We start from the raw sequence: 22,702 nt of genomic DNA on the forward strand, positions 1-22,702 counted from the left end.
TGTATAGGTAGATAGTAGGTATAGACAGGTGGTAGTTGTATAGGTAGATAGTAGGTATAGACAGGTGGTAGTTGTATAGGTAGATAGTAGGTATAGACAGGTGGTAGTTGTATAGGTAGAGAGTAGGTATGACAGATGGTAGTTGTATAGGTAGATAGTAGGTATAGACAGGTGGTATATGTATAGGTAGATAGTAGGTATGTTGATTTGAGGGTGGGCTCAACATACAGATAGTAGTGATATTTGTACAGGTAGATAGTAGGTATAAACAGGTGGTATATGTATAGGTAGGTATAGACAGGTTGTAGTTGTATAGGTAGATAGGGACATGTATCTACCTATACATATACCGCCTGTTGATACCTACTATCTACCTGTACAAATATCACTTGTCTATTATAACCTACAACCTGTAAAACTACCACCTACAAAAGAATAATAAACAACCATTTTTCTTTAATAACTGCCTTTATTTTGGATTTGAGTTTAGGTATATATCATAAATACACATATATACCTTTATATTACACTGGAAGTACAGGAACTTACACTAAGCTCCTACATACATCTTGTACCCACTGATTATAGCCCACCCTCAAATCAAACAGAACATGGGGTTAATGTTCAAGTAGAATGGTATATATAAATCCAATAATGTGCGGTGGCAAACATTTATATTTATTAAATATTATTAAAATTAGATTTCCTGCTCTGCCCTCTGGAGACCTATAGTAGACTCAAATAATGACTTTTTAACATGATCTTATAAATCTGCACAGTCCCATTTAAATAAACACAATCACAAAACCAGTTTTCAATTACCAAAGTTAATATTGAATTTTACTGTTATTAAAATGAATCGAACAACTGAAGAAACACCGACTGATTTCTGTTGTAAAGACACCCTTCTGATCTTGCATAATATCTGTTATAGTATCCAAAAGAAATAACAGAATATTTTCAGTGAGAGGTGGAAGGCTTTTCCCTTTAGGTATACCTTTATCAATAGGTTATCCTTTCATTTACTGACAAGTTGTCCCCTTAAGGTAAACAGTACCACTGCATCAGTTAGAACAGCAAAGAAGAGTTCCACTCGGAGTGTTTGTCCGGGAATAGTCTCCCTTCTATACAAGGATTGACCATCATTTTGACAGCAAATTCGGTAGTATGAACATAATTGGCAACAGATATATCCTTTATTAAGCGTTAACTTCATTTTAATGGTGTATACGGTAGTATGAACGCAGTTGGCAACGAACATATTCTATTGGTGCATATTAACGCTCCATGAAGAATATGACTTTAATGAAAGAACCCTTTCAGTGGTGGACACAGTCCATTTGATCAATTTGATCTCTCTGGACAGGTGTTTCCTTTAGAACAATTTCTAACTAGTTGCTGTATAGAAATTAAATATTTAAAATCTAAAATATTTTTTTCTTTCTTGTAGAATTTCTCTAAAAAAAAGTCTTTTTTAACACAGTTTTTAATTACTGATTTTAAAATAAAAAATATCATAAGTTTTTCTTCCTTTGAGAAGTTTTCAGATTTTGTTTTCAAATAAACCTGTCCTTTACTCACAGGGATGAGACTGGCGTGACGTAGTGAGAGGCCCATTTAGCTGATTACACCTGGCGCAATTAATCCCAGCTTGGCAACCGACTACCCACCAGTTGAAGGACATAAAACACATATCCACTATTGATTTCTTCTGACATTTCCAAAACAATATCTCATCACACTAAATCAGGGTCCTGCCTCATTGATGACTATCTGAGTTCCAAGAATAGGCATAAACAGTGATTTACATTGATTTCCAATACCAAGATTTATCCTGAACCTTCATAACATGTCCCTTTAATTTCCTGTAAAACGTCGCCACAAAGACCTGTCGTGACCATTAATCTGAGCTTTCATAGTATTAAGCCGCCTACCTAATGCATGTTTAATGCAACAATACTGCAATATATTGTGGGAATCGCAGTTAGTTACCTCAGAACTGTTTTTATGACATTGTAAACAAGTACTTTCTAACCCTTCCAATAACACATAAAGTTCCTCTGAAACACACTTTCATGTCTACTGGGCTTCATCCTCCAGATAGCATATAGTTAAGGTAGTTTTTAAAAGACAGATTTACTTTCTTATTTCATGAAATGCCAGTGGACATCAGAACAGTAACCATATGTGGTGCAGGAAATATCTATCCTTCCAGAGTTCCTCGTACCAGAAGTATACTGTTGCCTTTCCTTTTGTTTTGGTGCAGGATATATCTATCCTTCCAGAGTACCTTGTACCATTTCTTTTCTGAATACAAGAGGCCCAAGAGGGCCTGTATCGCTCACCTGAATATTTAATCAGTCATAGGAAAATATTCTCATTAAATATTATATTGCACTAAAAATATTTCCCTCGCAAACTTTGTTGGCTCCATCTGTTGAAACTACCAGCAAAATATTATTATAAGATTCTATGCTTTTTGATTCTTCTTCAGAAGTTGCTTGACATATTTTCCTCTGTGATCTTGTAAGTAGGTCAATGTCATTTTCCTTCTCAAATTGGTTAGCTCTATTCCAAAAAGCTACCAGCCAAATCTTATGAATCCATTCCTTTTAGTTCTCAAGAACAAATCCATTAAAATGTTGTTGACCTCTGTGACCTCTAAAGTAGGTTGAGGTCATTTTCATTTGCAAACTTTGGTGAGCTCTATCCCGGGAAGTCACCAGCCAAATATTATAATTTTATGCCTTTTAATTCTTCAGAAGAAGCTGTTTGAACTGTTTGACATATTTGAACGCTGTGACCTTGAAAGTAGGTCAAGGTCATTTTCATTCGCAAACTTTGTTTGGCTCTTTCCCAGGAAGCCACCTGCCAAATATTAAGATTTTATAACTACCAGTTCTTCAGAAGAAGTCGTTTAAAGTGTTTGACATATCTGCCTCATGTGACCTTAAAAGAAGGTCAAGGTCATTTTCATTCTCAAACTTTGTTCGGCTCTTTCCTAGGAAGCTACAAGCCAAATATAGAGATTATATACCTTTCAGTTCTTCAGAAGAAGTCGTTTGAAGTGTCTGACACATTTGACTCCTGTGACCTTGAAAGAAGGTCAAGGTCATTTTCATTCTCAAACTTTGTCGGGCTCTATCCAAGGAAGCCATCAATCAAAAATAAAGATTCTATACCTTTCAGTTCTTCAGAAGAAGTCATTTGAAGCTTTTGACATATATGACCCCTGTGACCTTGAAAGTAGGTCAAACTAGTTTTCATTCTCAAACTTTGTTGGGCTCTATCCCAGGAAGCCACCAGCCAAATATAAAGATTATATACCTTTCAGTTCTTCAGAAGAAGTCGTTTGAAGTGTTTGACACATTTGACCCCTGTGACCTTGAAAGAAGGTCAAGGTAATTTTCATTCTCAAACTTTGTTGGGCTCCATCCAAGGAAGCCATCAGCCAAATATGAAGATTCTATACCTTTTAATTCTTCAGAAGAAGTCGTTTGAAGTTTTTGACATATTTGACCCCTGTGACCTTGAAAGTAGGTCAAACTAATTTTCATTCTCAAACTTTGTTGGTCTCTATCCCAGGAAGCCACCAGCCAAATATAAAGATTCTATACCTTTCAGTTCTTCAGAAGAAGTCGTTTGAAGTGTTTGACACATTTGACCCCTGTGACCTTGAAAGAAGGTCAAGGTAATTTTCATTCTCAAACTTTGTTGGGCTCCATCCAAGGAAGCCATCAGCCAAATATGAAGATTCTATACCTTTTAATTCTTCAGAAGAAGTCGTTTGAAGTTTTTGACATATTTGACCCCTGTGACCTTGAAAGTAGGTCAAACTAATTTTCATTCTCAAACTTTGTTGGTCTCTATCCCAGGAAGCCACCAGCCAAATATAAAGATTCTATACCTTTCAGTTCTTCAGAAGAAGTCGTTTGAAGTGTTTGACACATTTGACCCCTGTGACCTTGAAAGTAGGTCAAGGTAATTTTCATTCTCAAACTTTGTTGGGCTCCATCCCAGGAAGCCATCAGCCAAATATGAAGATTCTATACCTTTTAGTTCTTCAGAAGAAGTCGTTTGAAGTTTTTGACATATTTGACCCCTGTGACCTTGAAAACAGGTCAAGGTCATTTTCGTTCTCAAACTTTGTAGGGCTCCTACCAACGAAGCTTTCAGCCAAATATCATGACTCTAGGCCTGTCCGTTCTTCAGAAGAAGTTGTTTAAAGGAAAAGTTGACGGACAAGGACGGACGGACGGACGGACGGACGGACGACGGACGCCGCGCCACGGCATAAGCTCACTTGGCACTTTGTGCCAGGTGAGCTAATAATGATGCTTTTCCTTTTGTTTTGGTGTGTCCTAGGAAATATTCACTGTTGATTAGATATTGTGACTACTACTTTCCAGGTTTTGACAAGAGACACAACAGATACAACATGTTGTGCAGAATACTTTTTTGCTATCAAAAGACCAGATTGTGGGAATTCATGATGGTTTCCCTTTTGTTGGTATGTCTCCCTCCTATCCATTGTTGTCACATTTTAGGTGACATTGAGTACTGCTTTTGTATATTCAGTGTGTGTTGGGGCTGAAGTATATATATTTTGTCCTTGATGATATGGTATATGTTGTTCCTCTGTGTTGATGAATTGGTACCAGTTTTCTCTGTGTGTTAGTGTTCTGGTATGTTGGTGCTATATGTTTTGTGCCTGTGCGTTGGTGCTGTATGTTTTGTGCCTGTGTGTTGGTGCTGTAGGTTATGTCCCTGTGTGTTGGTGCTGTATGTTTTGTGCCTGTGTGTTGGTGCTGTATGTTTTGTGCCTGTGTGTTGGTGCTGTATGTTTTGTTCCTGTGTGTTGGTGCTGTATGTTTTGTCCGTGTGTTGGTGCTGTATTTTTTGTGCCTGTGTGTTGGTGCCTTATGTTTTGTCCCTGTGTGTTGGTGCTGTATGTTTTGTGCCTGTGTGTTGGTGCCGTATGTTTTGTGCCTATGTGTTGGTGCTGTATGTTATGTCCCTGTGTGTTGGTGCTGTATGTTCTGTGCCTATGTGTTGGTGCTGTATGTTTTGTCCGTGTGTTGGTGCTGTATGTTATGTCCCTGTGTGTTGGTGCCATATGTTTTGTCCCTGTGTGTTGGTGCTGTATGTTTTGTCCCTGTGTGTTGGTGCTGTATATTTTGTCCCTGTGTGTTGGTGCTGTTTGTTATGTCCCTGTGTGTTGGTGCTGTATGTTATGTCCCTATGTGTTGGTGCTGTATGTTATTTCCCTGTGTGTTGGTGCCGTATGTTATGTCCCTGTGTGTTGGTGCTGTATATTATGTCCCTGTGTTTTGGTGCTGTATGTTATGTACCTGTGTGTTGGTGCTGTATGTTATGTCCCTGTGTGTTGGTGCTGTATGTTTTGTCCCTGTGTGTTGGTGCTGTATGTTTTGTGCCTGTGTTTTGGTGCTGTATGTCCCTGTGTGTTGGTGCTGTATGTTTTGTGCCTATGTGTTGGTGCTGTATGTTTTGTGCCTATGTGTTGGTGCTGTATGTTATTTCCCTGTGTGTTGGTGCCGTATGTTATGTCCCTGTGTGTTGGTGCTGTATGTTATGTCCTTGTGTGTTGGTGCTGTATGTTATGTCCCTGTGTGTTTGTGCTGTATGTTATGTCCCTGTGTGTTGGTGCTATATGTTTTGTGCCTGTGTGTTGGTGCTGTATGTTATGTGCCTGTGTGTTGGTGCTGTATGTTTTGTGCCTGTGTGTTGGTGCTGTGTTTTGTTCCTGTGTGTTGGTGCCGTATGTTTTGTGCCTGTGTATTGGTGCCGTATGTTTTGTGCCTTTGTGTTGGTGCTGTATGTTTTGTGCCTATGTGTTGGTGCTGTATGGTTTGTTCCTGTGTGTTGGTGCTGTATGTTTTGTCCCTGTGTTGGTGCCTTATGTTTTGTGCCTGTGTGTTGGTGCCTTATGTTTTGTGCCTGTGTGTTGGTGCTGTATGTTTTGTGCCTGTATGATGGTGCTGTATGTTTTATGCCTGTGTGTTGGTGCTTTATGTTTTGTGCCTGTGTGTTGGTGCTGTATGGTTTGTGCCTGTGTGTTGGTGCTGTATGGTTTGTGCCTGTGTGTTGGTGCTGTATGTTATGTCCCTATGTGTTGGTGCTGTATGTTATTTCCCTGTGTGTTGGTGCCGTATGTTATGTCCCTGTGTGTTGGTGCTGTAGGTTATGTCCCTGTGTGTTGGTGCTGTATGTTCTGTGCCTGTGTGTTGGTGCTGTATGTTTTATGCCTGTGTGTTGATGCTGTATGTTTTGTGCCTGTGTGTTGGTGGTGTATGTTTTGTGCCTGTGTGTTGGTGCTTTATGTTTTGTGCCTGTGTGTTGGTGCTGTATGTTGTGTCCCTGTGTTGGTGCCGTATGTTTTGTGCCTGTGTGTTTGTTGTGTGTTTTGTTCCTGTGTGTTGGTGCCGTATGTTTTGTGCCTGTGTGTTGGTGCCTTATGCTTTGTGCCTGTGTGTTGGTGCTGTATGTTATGTCCCTGTGTGTTAGTGCTGTATGTTTTGTGCCTGTTTATTGGTGCTGTATGTTTTGTGCCTGTGTGTTGGTGGTGTATGTTTTGTGCCTGTGTGTTGGTGCTTTATGTTTTGTGCCTGTGTGTTGGTGCTGTATGGTTTGTGCCTGTGTGTTGGTGCTGTATGTTGTGTCCCTGTGTTGGTGCCGTATGTTTTGTGCCTGTGTGTTTGTTGTGTGTTTTGTTCCTGTGTGTTGGTGCCGTATGTTTTGTGCCTGTGTATTGGTGCCGTATGTTTTGTGCCTTTGTGTTGGTGCTGTATGTTTTGTGCCTATGTGTTGGTGCTGTATGTTCTGTCCCTGTGTGTTGGTGCTGTATGTTCTGTGCCTGTGTGTTGGTGCTGTATGTTTTGTGCCTGTGTGTTGGTGCTGTATGTTTTGTTCCTGTGTGTTGGTGCTGTATGTTTTGTCCGTGTGTTGGTGCTGTATTTTTTGTGCCTGTGTGTTGGTGCCTTATGTTTTGTCCCTGTGTGTTGGTGCTGTATGTTTTGTCCGTGTGTTGTTGCTGTATGTTATGTCCCTGTGTGTTGGTGCCATATGTTTTGTCCCTGTGTGTTGGTGCTGTATGTTATGTCCCTGTGTGTTGGTGCTGTATGTTCTGTGCCTATGTGTTGGTGCTGTATGTTTTGTCCGTGTGTTGGTGCTGTATGTTATGTCCCTGTGTGTTGGTGCCATATGTTTTGTCCCTGTGTGTTGGTGCTGTATGTTTTGTCCCTGTGTGTTGGTGCTGTATATTTTGTCCCTGTGTGTTGGTGCTGTTTGTTATGTCCCTGTGTGTTGGTGCTGTATGTTATGTCCCTATGTGTTGGTGCTGTATGTTATTTCCCTGTGTGTTGGTGCCGTATGTTATGTCCCTGTGTGTTGGTGCTGTATATTATGTCCCTGTGTGTTGGTGCTGTATGTTATGTCCCTGTGTGTTGGTGCCGTATGTTATGTTCCTGTGTGTTGGTGCTGTATATTATGTCCCTGTGTGTTGGTGCTGTATGTTTTGTCCCTGTGTGTTGGTGCCTGTGTGTTGGTGCCTGTGTGTTGGTGCTGTATGTTATGTCCCTGTGTGTTGGTGCTATATGTTTTGTGCCTGTGTGTTGGTGCTGTATGTTTTGTGCCTATGTGTTGGTGCTGTATGTTTTTTGCCTATGTGTTGGTGCTGTATATTTTGTCCCTGTGTTGGTGCTGTATATTTTGTCATTTTGTGTTGGTGTTGTGGTATATTTGTGTGTCATAGTTTTGTTATGAATTCAAATAGTGGTTTATTTATTTTCCTTGTATGCTGATAATATGGTATATGATTTCCCTCTGTGTTGATGTAATGGTATATGATTTCCCTCTGTGTTGATGATATGGTATATGATTTCCCTGTGTTGATGATATGGTATATTATTTCCCTCTGTGTTGATGTAATGGTATATGTTTTCCCTCTGTGTTGATGATATGGTATATGATTTCCCTCTGTGCTGATGATATGGTATATGATTTCCCTCTGTGTTGATGATATGGTTTATGATTTCACTCTGTGTTGATGATATGGTATATGATTTCCCTCTGTGTTGATGATATGGTATATGATTTCCCTGTGTTGATGATATGGGGTATTATTTCCCTCTGTGTTGATGTAATGGTATATGATTTCCCTCTGTGTTGATGATATGGTTTATGATTTCCCTCTGTGTTGATGATATGGTATATGATTTACCTCTGTGTTGATGTCATGGTATCAATTTTTCTCTTTGTGTGATGACACTGTGGTATATTCTGCTCTTTGTGAGTTGAGACTGAGATGTAATTTGTCCTCGTGTGTCGATGCTGTAGTACTTGCTATTGAGTGGTGATGCTGTGATATAATCCAAACACCTTTGTTTCCTACAAAAGCGGTAGTGCTGCAGATATTACTTTGGTACAATATTGTACAGAAATGGGTCAAACTGTCCCCCACGATACTAAGATAGTGGGTCATTTGGATGAGTGATTGTTGGATAGTGGGCAATATGGATAAGTGGTGGTTGGCGAATAGTGGGACATTTTAATTGGTAGTGGTTGGATTAGTGGTGGTGGATAGTGGGATATTTTAATTGGTAGTGGTTGGATTAGTGGTGGCAAATAGTGGGACATTTTAATTGGTAGTGGTTGGATTAGTGGTGGTGGATAGTGGGACATTTTAATTGGTAGTGGTTGGATGAGTGGTGGGTAGATTAACAAAGCTGAATTGTAGAGTTTTCTTCCTTCACTGGTTACACCCATATTTCATGGTATTAATTTGCCGTTCATAGTTGAAATACTATGTATATAAGCTGTGTGCTAATATGGAGTAAAAGAGAAACACACATTTCAGAGATTTTACCAATGTAAAGTGTAAATATCAGAACTGATTAAAATGAAATCAAACACTGTGACCTTTATAAAAACAGTCTTTATATTAAAAAGTAAAATCAATAAGGCCTCGACTTTTTATGTGATCCAGACTTCATCTTCGACTTGATCTGAAACAAATAAGGAAAAAAGATTTCTCAATGTTCATATCATTGACAAAAGACGGACAAAACTATGTTAGAATATAACATTCCAACTATTAATTTATCTACAACCCATTTAACCTTTATTATGACCATGCTCAGTAATAAGCCCATCATCTTGTTAACTCATTCACTTCCAAGACGCATTTCAACTCTTCCAATTCAAAGGTTTGAATAATTCATTATGCAATTTCAAGAGTGAATTAGTTAAATATTGACTGTAAAATGGGAAATCATAGTCTGTTTTACTTTAAATGAGAGTACAGATAAGTAAGTGTACATCGGTAATTTCAACACTGGGCATAACGACAGAAGGTGAACATTTGGTGTGATAAAAATAATACAGTTCACATTACATGTACGGTTAGTTTATCCATAAGGGCTGCATTTACAAAATAGCCCTTTCAATGTGTCAAGTTTATCTCACAAATAAGGCCATCTTCCTGTCTTCTAGTTTTAAAACTCGACAGACTGGGATAATATTGAGTCCAATATGGTAGTAGACAGGAACAACCTAATGGTAACCTGGGATTTACACTGGGTAAGTATGGCTATAGAACAGGTAGGATATAACTGTTTTAGATTGGCGCAAACAAATATTCACTGTTCCAGACCCTCTAATATGATGGAGGATACTCAGTCAACAAAGCTTTCTGATTGGTGGTGATCGACCAAGTGTGAACCCACTGACAAGGAACCTACCTTTCCATGAGAGGGTGTGGTCCGACTTTCTGCGACACTGACTGTCCCGTGGGGTGTGTGGAGTTGTCCGTCCTTTGACCAGAGACACAGAAACGAGTCTTCCCCTCCAGTCACAAGACTACTGGTCTGTTAATACAAACATTGTTTTTTCCTTCTATCAAAACTTCAAAGTTATTTAATGAAAAGTATGAAATAGGTACAGTAAGACCTTGTTATACTGCCATCATTTGTCCAAAGCAAATTGGCATTATAAAGGGGTTTAGGGATAAATTGAGGGGGAAAATGCAAAGGAATCCTTAAGAAAATGTGAAAAGGGAACCTTGAAATATGTTGGTGGCATGTGAGGTGGAAAATAAAGTTGATGGGTATTATATCAAGGTGTTACTGTACTATCATAAAGTTGGGTATTATATCAAGGTTTTACTGTACAATCATAAAGTTGGGTATTATATCAAGGTGTTACTGTACTATCATAAAGTTGAGGGGTATTATATCAAGGTGTTACTGTACTATCATAAAGTTGAGTATTATATCAAGGTTTTACTGTACAATCATAAAGTTGAGTATTATATCAAGGTGTTACTGTACAATCATAAAGTTGAGGGGTATTATATCAAGGTGTTACTGTACTATCATAAAGGTGAGGGGTATTATATCAAGGTGTTACTGTACTATCATAAAGGTGAGGGGTATTATATCAAGGTGTTACTGTACTATCATAAAGTTGAGGGGTATTATATCAAGGTTTTACTGTACAATCATAAAGTTGAGGGATATTATATCAAGGTGTTACTGTACTATCATAAAGTTGAGGGGTATTATATCAAGGTGTTACTGTACTATCATAAAGTTGAGGGGTATTTTATCAAGGTTTTACTGTACAATCATAAAGTTGATGGGTATTATATCAAGGTTTTACTGTACAATCATAAAGTTGAGGGGTATTTTATCAAGGTGTTACTGTACAATCATAAAGTTGAGGGGTATTATATCAAGGTGTTACTGTACTATCATTAAGTTGATGGGTATTATATCAAGATGTTACTGTACTATCATAAAGTTGAGGGGTATTATATCAAGGTTTTACTGTACAATCATAAAGTTGAGGGGTATTATATCAAGGTGTTTCTGTACAATCATAAAGTTGAGGGGAATTATATCAAGGTGTTACTGTACTATCATAAAGTTGAGGGGAATTATATCAAGGTGTTACTGCACTATCATAAAGTTGAGGGGTATTATATCAAGGTTTTACTGTACAATCATAAAGTTGATGGGTATTATATCAAGGTTTTACTGTACAATCATAAAGTTGAGGGGTATTATATCAAGGTGTTACTGCACTATCATAAAGATGAGGGGTATTATATCAAGGTGTTACTGTACAATCATAAAGTTGAGGGGTATTATATCAAGGTGTTTCTGTACAATCATAAAGTTGAGGGGTATTATATCAAGGTTTTACTGTACTATCATAAAGTTGAGGGGTTTTATATCAAGATGTTACTGTACTATCATTAAGTTTATTCAATGTTTTTTTCCCTCTTAATTGTCAGATATCTGACTGGTGGAGAGTGGTCATGAACAGAAGTTCAAATCATACAATAAAAGATTTTTTTTTTCCTTTTTTTTTTCATCTATTATACAACATTTAGATTGTAATTGCATTTCACCAAACTTATGTTGATTAACTTAAAACTCAATTTTCCTGGATACTTACAACAACCATTTGAAATTCGACCCCTTACCTTTATCTTGACCATTGAGTGATAAAAACATAGAAACTATGAAAATAATCAATGTTTTAAAAAACAACATTTAACTCCATACTATGCACAATGTAGAGTACATGTTAAATTTTTTCTTTGATATGAAGGATATCCCTGAAATATTCACTTACCTTGCTGTCCCAGTATGTGACCCGGACAGTAGAGTTATGTCCCTTTGACAACGTTGTCACCACAGACGGTGCATCACCTGATACATCCACGAGCCTGATATCACCACTGTAAGTAACAATCACAATATCATAGTTAAAATGACTGATATTCTGTTCTGAATTATCAGTTAATAAATTGTACATTTAAAGCACAAAGATTAATACGAGTGTTATAAATATTCAATTAACTAAAGACTTGTTTTGATTTATTAGCATTCATTTTTATGTCTCATGAAATAAAATTTTCAAAATGATTTTTGTTCTTGTCTAATATGAGTAAAATCATGTTATGAATGAGGTAGTGATTAGATTTATTCTACGGGCATCTATGTTTGAGTTTCAGTTTTGATAATTATATCACTGATACAAAGGTTCACCTGATGAAACTAGAAACATGCGAGTCCCTGCCCGGTTAGAATGAGGACAGTCACCAACATCTCACCTGTGTGTGCCTGTCGTTAGCAAGAGTCTGTTATTGACATCAAAACAATCCACGAGGTAGTCTATGGAGTCATCTCCCTAGACAAAAAAACCAGACTTGTATAATCAAATATTTATCATCTGCCAGCAACTTCACAAAATTTTCCAGGTTTTCAAAATAAGTTATGCTTGAACAGAAACCAAAATACATGCTAATATCTCAATTACTTTTTCAAGGTCAAAATATAGCTGTACAGTGAATGCTTTAGTTGATTACTATACAGTAAAACCTCCATATAATGCCTCCTTGATTATCATGAAACAGTAAAACCCCAATATAATGCCCCCTTGATTATCATGATACAGTAAAAACCCAATATAATGCCCCCTTGATTATCATGATACAGTAAAACCTCCATATAATGCCTCCTTGATTTTCATGATACAGTAAAACCCCAATATAATGCCACATTGATTATCACTGTACAGTAAAACCTCCATATAATGCCCCCTTGATTATCATTATACAGTAAAACCCCATTATAATGCCACATAATCACTGTACAATGAAACCTCCACATAAAGCCCCTTGTTTACCACTGGACAGTGAAAACTCCATATAATGCCCCTTGTTTATCACTGTACCATAAAACCCTAGTATAATGCTCCTTGTTTACCACTGTACAGTAAAACCTCAGTATAATGCCTCTTGTTTACAACTGTACAGTAAAACCCCAATATAATGCCCCCTTGTTTACCACTGTACAGTAAAACCCCAATATAATGCCCCTTTGTTTAGCATGATACAGTAAAACCCCAATATAATGCCCCTTGTTTACTACTATACAGTAAAACCCCAATATAATGCCCCTTGTTTACCACTGTACAGTAAAACCTCAAGATGAGGCACATTGTTTACTGCTCCAATATAATGCCCCCTTGTTTACTACTGTTCAGTAAAACCCCAATAAAATGCCCCCTTGTTTACTACTGTACAGTAAAACCCCAATATAATGCCCCCTTGTTTACCACTGTACAGTAAAACCTCAAGATGAGGCACCTTGTTTATTACTGTACAGTAAAACCTCAAGATAATGCCTCAGGATTACCACTATACAGTTAAACCCTAATACAATGCCCCTTGTTTACTACTGTACAGTAAAACCCCAATATAATGCCCCCGTGTTTCCTACTGTACAGCAAACCCCCAATACAATGCCCCTTGTTTCCTACTATACAGTAAAACCCCAATATAATGCCCCCTCGTTTACTACTGTACAGTAAAACTCCAATATAATGCCCCCTTGTTTACCACTGTACAGTAAAACCTCAAGATAATGCCTCTGGATTACCACTATACAGTAAAACCCCAATATAATGCCCCTTGTTACTACTATACAGTAAAACCCCAATATAATGCCCCTTGTTTACTACTGGACAGTGAAACCTCAATATCAGGCCCATTGTTTACCACTTTACAGTAAAACCCCAATATAATGCTCCTTGTTTACTACTATACAGTAAAACCCCAATATAATGCCCCTTGTTTGCTACTATACAGTAAAACCCCAATATAATGCCCCCTGTTTACTACTATACAGTAAAACCCCAATATAATGCCCCTTGTTTGCTACTATACAGTAAAACCCCAATATAATGCCCCCTGTTTACTACTATACAGTAAAACCCCAATATAATGCCCCCTGTTTACTACTATACAGTAAAACCCCAATATAATGCCCCTTGTCTACTACTATACAGTAAAACCCCAATATAATGCCCCCTGTTTACTACTATACAGTAAAACCCCAATATAATGCCCCCTGTTTACTACTATACAGTAAAACCCCAATATAATGCCCCCTGTTTACTACTATACAGTAAAACCCCAATATAATGCCCCTTGTCTACTACTATACAGTAAAACCCCAATATAATGCCCCTTGTCTACTACTATACAGTAAAACCCCAATATAATGCCCCCTGTTTACTACTATACAGTAAAACCCCAATATAATGCCCCCTTGTTTGCTACTGTACAGTAAAACCTCAATATAAGGCCCATTGTTTACCACTTTACAGTAAAACCCCAATACAATGCCCCTTGTTTACTACTATACAGTAAAACCCCAATACAATGCCCCTTGTTTACTAATATACAGTAAAACCCCAATATAATGCCCCTTGTTTGCTACTATACAGTAAAACCCCAATATAATGCCCCCTGTTTACTACTATACAGTAAAACCCCAATATAATGCCCCTTGTTTGCTACTATACAGTAAAACCCCAATATAATGCCCCTTGTTTGCTACTATACAGTAAAACCCCAATATAATGCCCCTTGTCTACTACTATACAGTAAAACCCCAATATAATGCCCCTTGTTTGCTACTATACAGTAAAACCCCAATATAATGCCCCCTGTTTACTACTATACAGTAAAACCCCAATATAATGCCCCTTGTTTACTGCTATACAGTAAAACCCCAATATAATGCCCCTTGTTTACTGCTATACAGTAAAACCCCAATATAATGCCCCTTGTCTACTACTATACAGTAAAACCCCAATATAATGCCCCCTGTTTACTACTATACAGTAAAACCCCAATATAATGCCCCTTGTCTACTACTATACAGTAAAACCCCAATATAATGCCCCCTTGTTTGCTACTGTACAGTAAAACCCCAATATAATGCCCCCTTGTTTGCTACTGTACAGTAAAACCTCAATATAAGGCCCATTGATTATCACTTTACAGTAAAACCCCAATATAATGCCCCCTGTTTACTACTATACAGTAAAACCCCAATATAATGCCCCTTGTTTACTACTGTACAGTAAAACCCCAATAAAATGCCCCCTTGTTTACTACTGTACAGTAAAACTCCAATATAATGCCCCCTTGTTTACTACTGTACAGTAAAACCTCAATATAAGGCCCATTGATTACCACTTTACAGTAAAACCCCAATATAATGCCCCCTTGTTTACCAAATTATTGTAAAACCTTGTTATAATGCCATCTCACTTATTTCAAATATTCTTTAAGGTCCAGCTTTTGTTTTTATGTTTTCCTTTATGATACGCTGTCAAACTTCTTTATAAGGACGTTATTATGATGTTGAGATCTTTCTGTTTACTGGTTATTTGTAGCAGAATACATCAATACATTTTTCACCAGTGCATTGATTTAATCATTATACCCAAGAATAAATCCCCATTATACATAACAGTCAAACATTGTTATACAAAACAGTTGAAAACTGGAACCACAACCAGAAGAAATGAATTTAAAACCCAAACCACTCTGTGTTCAACTGTCACTTTGAAGTCGATACAGTTGACCTCTGTCCTTTATGCACTTATGGTGTCTAGTGCGCCTCCTACTAACAGTTAAAGTCAAAGACAACTCTGACAAAGCCACAAGAATTCTGTTGCTGCTAGGAAGAACATTGGAACCTTCTCCCTTGTGATGGAGAAACGATATTATCCTTCAAGGCGGATAGCTGTTTTATTTCGTAGGGATGGTTCACTCTCCCCACCCTGTCTGCAGAGTGTTCAAGGTCATTGATAGGTAGTGTTGGGACTCAGGGGTTATGTCTGTGGAGTGTTCAAGGTCATTTATGGGTAGTGTTGGGACTCTGGGGTCATGATTTTTTGCCTTTTCTTTACTAGTGTAAGATCATATTGCTACAGAAATCTTCATGAATAATTGATTATTTGGATGCTGATTTCATGTCTTGTTTATGTATTCCTCCAGTGGCACAACAACGTGTACTGACTACCTTATAACTTTGAGGTTCACATAACTGTGCTGTGATAACATACATAATCTTCTCGATTTTAAATCAACAGACACATAATTTTATCGATTTTAAATTAAGAGACATATTATCTGATCGATTTTAAATCCACAGACACATAATCTTATCAATTTTAAATCAACAGACATATTATCTGATCGATTTTAAATCAAGAACTTATTGAAATCTATCATGTCATCCATATTAGTGACCCTGGTTTTGATATTGTCTAATGACAGATTCTATTATGTCTTCCAGTGACATTTACCAAAAATTCAATGACTTGCTAACCGTTCATTTCTGAATACCTCAGCACAAGGACATGTACATTCAGACTTCAGAACAACACCAAATGACTAATATTATTTGAGGAGATACCGTATAGTTGTTTTCCTGATATTCGTACTCACTGAAAAAAGTGCAAAAAAAAATACCCAGAAAATATTATTACCAGGAATCATGACCTCCATGTGTAAAAGATGTGCATTGATTACGTTGCCTCACAAGCGTCAGCTGTAGGGAATTTCCCTTTAGCTCAGCGGTAGAGCATCAGGCTGGAGAGTCAAGGGTCGTGGGTTCAACCCCAGCGATGGTATTATTTTTATCACTATTCCTCATCTTACTACACATGAATATATGTTTACAGAAAAAAAATGGTTTACCCATTCACTGCCAAATAAGGAAGATAAAGCAACAATAACACACGCTAGTATATTTTCACAAAACACTTGTACATGTAATATAAATCCTATCACCCAGATACAAAAGTACCTTAGCTATAAACAGGACTTTAAACCCTTCTAAAACCAAACCAAACTACCGCTCGTGAGAGTGATATTTTTACCTGGTCACGTTTTGTTTTACTAGTTATGATCAGGATATCTATGAAATATTAGCCCCTCAAAATCCAACAACTATACAGTATAGCCAAACCTTTGTTTTCAGTCCTCTGTCATACTACACGAAAAATCTCAGTAGAAATATGACTATAAGCATCAATGAAATGAGAATTCTTTTGTTACAAGGACTAAACTATTAACACTAAGGTGGTACGTGATATTATCTATGAGAAATAACGACAAAGTGTCTTTATACTGATTACAAAATACCGAAATATTCTATTAATAACAGAGACCTGGTCACAAACAACATTTGTGATTCCTTAAAATAGTTTTATTGTACACGCCCACTGCTATTTGTGAATTTCAATAAAACATCATAGTGTCTTCTATAGCTACTTAACTTCCTATTTGAGTTGGAGCGGTGTCAGGCACTAATCAGATTGGTGTTCCTAGCGGCTTTCAATGCTGTTGAGACTGTGTACTACCGTGAACAATCAGCCATTGTGTGTTTGTGGTGTTTATAGACAATAGACAACCTTTGTCTAATAAACATGTAGGCAACAAAGGCTGCTATCAACAGAGCTAAATATACCACTACCTATAGAACATACCACTACACACAATCAAACACTCCAGAGACTGTACCACTATACACAGAATATACCATTCCACATCCATACCAGTTTACATAACTCCACCTAACATACCTCTACACACAGAACATACCACTACACACATAACATACCACTACACACAATCTAACACTCCAGAGACTATACAACTACACACAATCTTATACTCCAGAGACTATACCACTATACACAGAATATACCATTCCACATCCATACCAGTTTACATAACTCCACCTAACATACCTCTACACACAGAACATACCACTACACACATAACATACCACTTCACACAATCTAATACTCCAGAGACTATACCACTACACACAGAACATACCACTACACACAGAACATACCACTACACACAGAACATACCATAACACAGAACATACCACTACATACAGAACATACCATTACACACAGAACATACCACTACACATAGAACAGACCACTACACACAGAACATACCACTACACACAGAACATACCACTACACACAGAACATACCACTACACACAGAACATACCATTACACACAGAATATACCACTACACACAGAACATACCACTACACACAGAATATACCACCACCACACACACACAAAGAACATACCACCACACACACAGAACATACCACTACACATAGAACATACCACTACACACAGAATATACAACTACACACAGAACATACCACTACACACAGAACATACCACTACACACAGAACCTACCTCTACACATAGAACATACCTCTACACATAGAACATACCATTCCACAAAATGTAACTCCATTGACCGAACCAGTCAACACAGAACCTACCACTCAATAGACAGTATCATTCTATAGAGAATATACTACTCCACACAGAACATACCATTACACACAGAATATACCACTACACACAGAACATACCACTACACACAGAACATACCACTACACACAGAACATACCACTACACACAGAATATACCACTACACATAGAATATACCACTACACATAGAACAGACCACTTCACACAGAACACACCACTACACACAGAACATACCACTACACACACACAGAACATACCACTACACACAGAACATACCATTACAAATAGAACAGACCACTTCACACAGAACAGACCACTACACACAGAATATACCAATACACACAGAACATACCACTACACACAGAACATACCATTACACATAGAATATACCACTACACACAGAACATACCTCCACACACAGAACATACCAATACACACAGAACATACCACTACACATAGAACATACCACTTCACACAGAACATATGTTAATCGTCACTGCAACAATTTGTTTTGTTATCTGTTTTCTATGAAAAATAAACTAAAACTGAGTAGTTTTGGTCACAATTAAGGGTTATACACTATTTAAGAATAAACAGTACAGATATGCTTTTTTCATGAATACAGTGTAGTAGTAAAAATGTATCTAAATGAAAAATGAAGTAGTTAAAAATAGTTTTTTCTTTCTAAATTGAAAAGGAGCAAACCTCTTCAAACTGTTGAACTGGAAAAAAACGCAACAACATATAACAGAAATAAATATTACCTCTGGAAGGCAAAAATGGTAGAAAATTTAGAAATGGGTGAAATTGTCATTTTTGGAAAAGTCCTTACAGGCACACCCTCCTACATTACTAAAAGCATTCAACATGAAACCTACAATGTGGAATTCCTCCAGTAGTGTATAAGTTTGACAGATAAAAGTGTATATGTGTACTGTATACATGGCGACAGTTGTAATTAAGGTACCAGTAGTGTATAAGTTTGACAGATAAAAGTGTATATGTGTACTGTATACATGGCGACAGTTGTAATTAAGGTACCAGTAGTGTATAAGTTTGACAGATAAAAGTGTATATGTGTACTGTATACATGGCGACAGTTGTAATTAAGGTACCAGTAGTGTATAAGTTTGACAGATAAAAGTGTATATGTGTACTGTATACATGGCGACAGTTGTAATTAAGGTACCAGTAGTGTATAAGTTTGACAGATAAAAGTGTATATGTGTACTGTATACATGGCGACAGTTGTAATTAAGGTACCAGTAGTGTATAAGTTTGACAGATAAAAGTGTATATGTGTACTGTATACATGGCGACAGTTGTAATTAAGGTACCAGTAGTGTATAAGTTTGACAGATAAAAGTGTATATGTGTACTGTATACATGGCGACAGTTGTAATTAAGGTACCAGTAGTGTATAAGTTTGACAGATAAAAGTGTATATGTGTACTGTATACATGGCGACAGTTGTAATTAAGGTACCAGTAGTGTATAAGTTTGACAGATAAAAGTGTATATGTGTACTGTATACATGGCGACAGTTGTAATTAAGGTACCAGTAGTGTATAAGTTTGACAGATAAAAGTGTATATGTGTACTGTATACATGGCGACAGTTGTAATTAAGGTACCAGTAGTGTATAAGTTTGACAGATAAAAGTGTATATGTGTACTGTATACATGGCGACAGTTGTAATTAAGGTACCAGTAGTGTATAAGTTTGACAGATAAAAGTGTATATGTGTACTGTATACATGGCGACAGTTGTAATTAAGGTACCAGTAGTGTATAAGTTTGACAGATAAAAGTGTATATGTGTACTGTATACATGGCGACAGTTGTAATTAAGGTACCAGTAGTGTATAAGTTTGACAGATAAAAGTGTATATGTGTACTGTATACATGGCGACAGTTGTAATTAAGGTACCAGTAGTGTATAAGTTTGACAGATAAAAGTGTATATGTGTACTGTATACATGGCGACAGTTGTAATTAAGGTACCAGTAGTGTATAAGTTTGACAGATAAAAGTGTATATGTGTACTGTATACATGGCGACAGTTGTAATTAAGGTACCAGTAGTGTATAAGTTTGACAGATAAAAGTGTATGTGTGTACTGTATACATGGCGACAGTTGTAATTAAGGTACCAGTCGTGTATAAGTTTGACAGATAAAAGTGTATATGTGTACTGTATACATGGCGACAGTCGTAATCAAGGTACCAGTCTAACATTATAATGTATTATAATTGGGTGTATTCATGTACTATATATATAAGGCGACGTTCCTTATAAAGGTACAGTCAGCATTATTATCATAATTGGAGATGTATCATTATTCTTGGTCCACAAAATATGTCCTTCACAAACTTATATTTACATTCTGTATGCTTAGACCCATTGACAAAAATTACATTCATAAATGCATAACACAGGTGTTCATAGAATCTCAGCACGTGGGAACTGATAGTAACCTGATCACACTGCGTAGTAATACACTACAAAAACTACTCACTCGGAACGACCGAACTAGATGCTTAATTCTTACATCTTAAAATATTATTGAACTGTGCTTTGTGAAATATCCACGTATTCGCGTGTCCTGTGCTACAAATAACCATTGAATATGGAACTCCATTTTGTTGTGTTATTGTTGTTGACGGTTGCGAAGATCTCTCACGATAGTGTCACATTTCCCCGCGAAAAAACACTGTTCTCGCCACTGCGTTGCACCCGTGTATAAGCAGGAACAAACCCTGTTTATTTGTTTTATTCGTTGTTATATCAATCCACTGAAAGGATTCGCCAATGTAAATATAAGGAATGATATTTATTTTTTCAACATTTATGAGGACATAACAACAATGGGTTTTTGGACATATTTTACATGAATCGCTAACGCGATTCATTCAATATGTCCATAAACCCATTGTTGTTATGACCTCATAAATGTTGAAAAAATAAAAATCATTCCTTAAATAAGTATCCTGATTTCTGCATAAAGTCACACAAACAAAATGCAGAATGACAGAGCACCATTTCTTATCTACCTAAGATATTTCTCCAGGATAAATTTCTTAAAAAGATAGAAATCCAAAGAAACCAATGAATAGAATTACAAAACACAGAAACAGTAGTTCTGACACCTGACACTTTTGAATGTCATTTGGTGTATATGTACCAAAGTAGACATTCGTAAACAAACACTTATTTGTACGTATTTTTGTAAAACTTCTTACCATTATTTATTCATTACCTAATTATTTCTGTCATACAATTCAAAAGCTGCTATCAAATTACCACTCTTAACACAAATTGTACATTCAAAATATACCTTTGACAGGTTTTTTAAACATAAAATCAAAAATTAAATCTCTTTGAATGTAATCATTTCTTTTAAATGACCTTCGTTAAATTACGGATTTACCCATGACATACACAACACAACTTCCCACACACAGTTCTCAGAAACATTTAAAAATCCTGAAACTTACATTAGCATGACAAATTGTTAGAAATATCTGCTATGCTATATTTCTTTCTTTATGTTTTTAATCAAAATTAAACGACAGAGATAGTACGATAAATTATTCTGCATAATTATTGCCTTTAAATATTTTTTCAATTTGCAAAAATCTCCTAATTTGATATTTGAAAGATTGAAAATTCCAATTTTGGAAAACTGGACAATTACTCTACCAACCAAGGTATCTAGTCGTCGTCATCAATCACCTCTAGTTTATGTCAGTCTTTATTGTATCATTATTTCTTGTGTATTGTCAACTCCCTATATTACCAGCACACCTGAAAATATCAATTTTAGGAAATAAAACCCTGTAGATTGCCTGCCCTATTTGAGAGCCCAAGTGAAACAGACAATTCTCCCTCCCCTCTTTCCCCTTCCAAATTGGTTTTTAAAGGAGGGGGGAACTATTGGTCGATTATTCTTCTCCTGTTGGTATTGATTTTTAAGGGTAAAACAATCAGCTGGCTGATTCATTCCCCCTACCCCCATTCCCTGATGTTAGTTCTGAGGGGTTGGACATTTTTTGTTGGCTGACATGCTACCTTCCCTGTATCTTAATTTGGTTAAAATGGTTGCAAAACATGGGATTAAAAGTGACTTACATAACAGATAACCTAAAGTTAAGTTTGTGAACTTATAGTCCCTGGACTTGGATTTCTTAGTCTGGAAGTTGCAGAAAAAGTCTAAACTTATTTACTGTTTTGATTGGTACAGTTGTCATTTTTAGCCCACCATCATCTCAAATTTGATAGGTAGGATCCTCTTGGTCCTTAATTGTACATGGTTACTTTAAAGACTGATCGGATCAACAAAATGGCTGACTTGTGGCCATCTTGGAATTTGACGGTGAATGTTTGTTATTGGTAATTCTTAACAAGTACTCGATGGATCTTTCTCAAATTTGTCATGTAAGTTCCCCTTGGTCCTAAATTGAGCATGCTTACTTTTGAAACTAATACAGAAGGGGGGG

General features: G+C 37.0%; 1 protein-coding gene across 3 annotated transcripts in view; it reads right to left on the reverse strand.

Moving 5' to 3' along the window:
* Positions 1 to 8,935: 8,935 nt before the first annotated feature.
* LOC110443245 (WD repeat-containing protein 89-like) overlaps positions 8,936 to 22,702 on the reverse strand; it is a 48,473-nt gene continuing 34,706 nt past the window's right edge. For all 3 annotated transcript variants that reach the window (XM_021487334.1, XM_021487336.1, XM_021487335.1), the window contains exons 11-14: positions 12,140 to 12,216; positions 11,659 to 11,764; positions 9,759 to 9,884; positions 8,936 to 9,023 (exon numbers count right to left, since the gene is read on the reverse strand). In XM_021487334.1, coding sequence (XP_021343009.1) covers positions 8,973 to 9,023; positions 9,759 to 9,884; positions 11,659 to 11,764; positions 12,140 to 12,216 — 360 coding nt within the window. In that variant the 3' untranslated portion in view covers positions 8,936 to 8,972. The remainder of the gene's footprint in view (positions 9,024 to 9,758; positions 9,885 to 11,658; positions 11,765 to 12,139; positions 12,217 to 22,702) is intronic.

Source organism: Mizuhopecten yessoensis, unplaced genomic scaffold, assembly GCF_002113885.1.
Source record: "Mizuhopecten yessoensis strain PY_sf001 unplaced genomic scaffold, ASM211388v2 scaffold716333, whole genome shotgun sequence".
In the NCBI taxonomy this organism is placed as follows: Eukaryota; Metazoa; Mollusca; class Bivalvia; order Pectinida; family Pectinidae; genus Mizuhopecten; species Mizuhopecten yessoensis.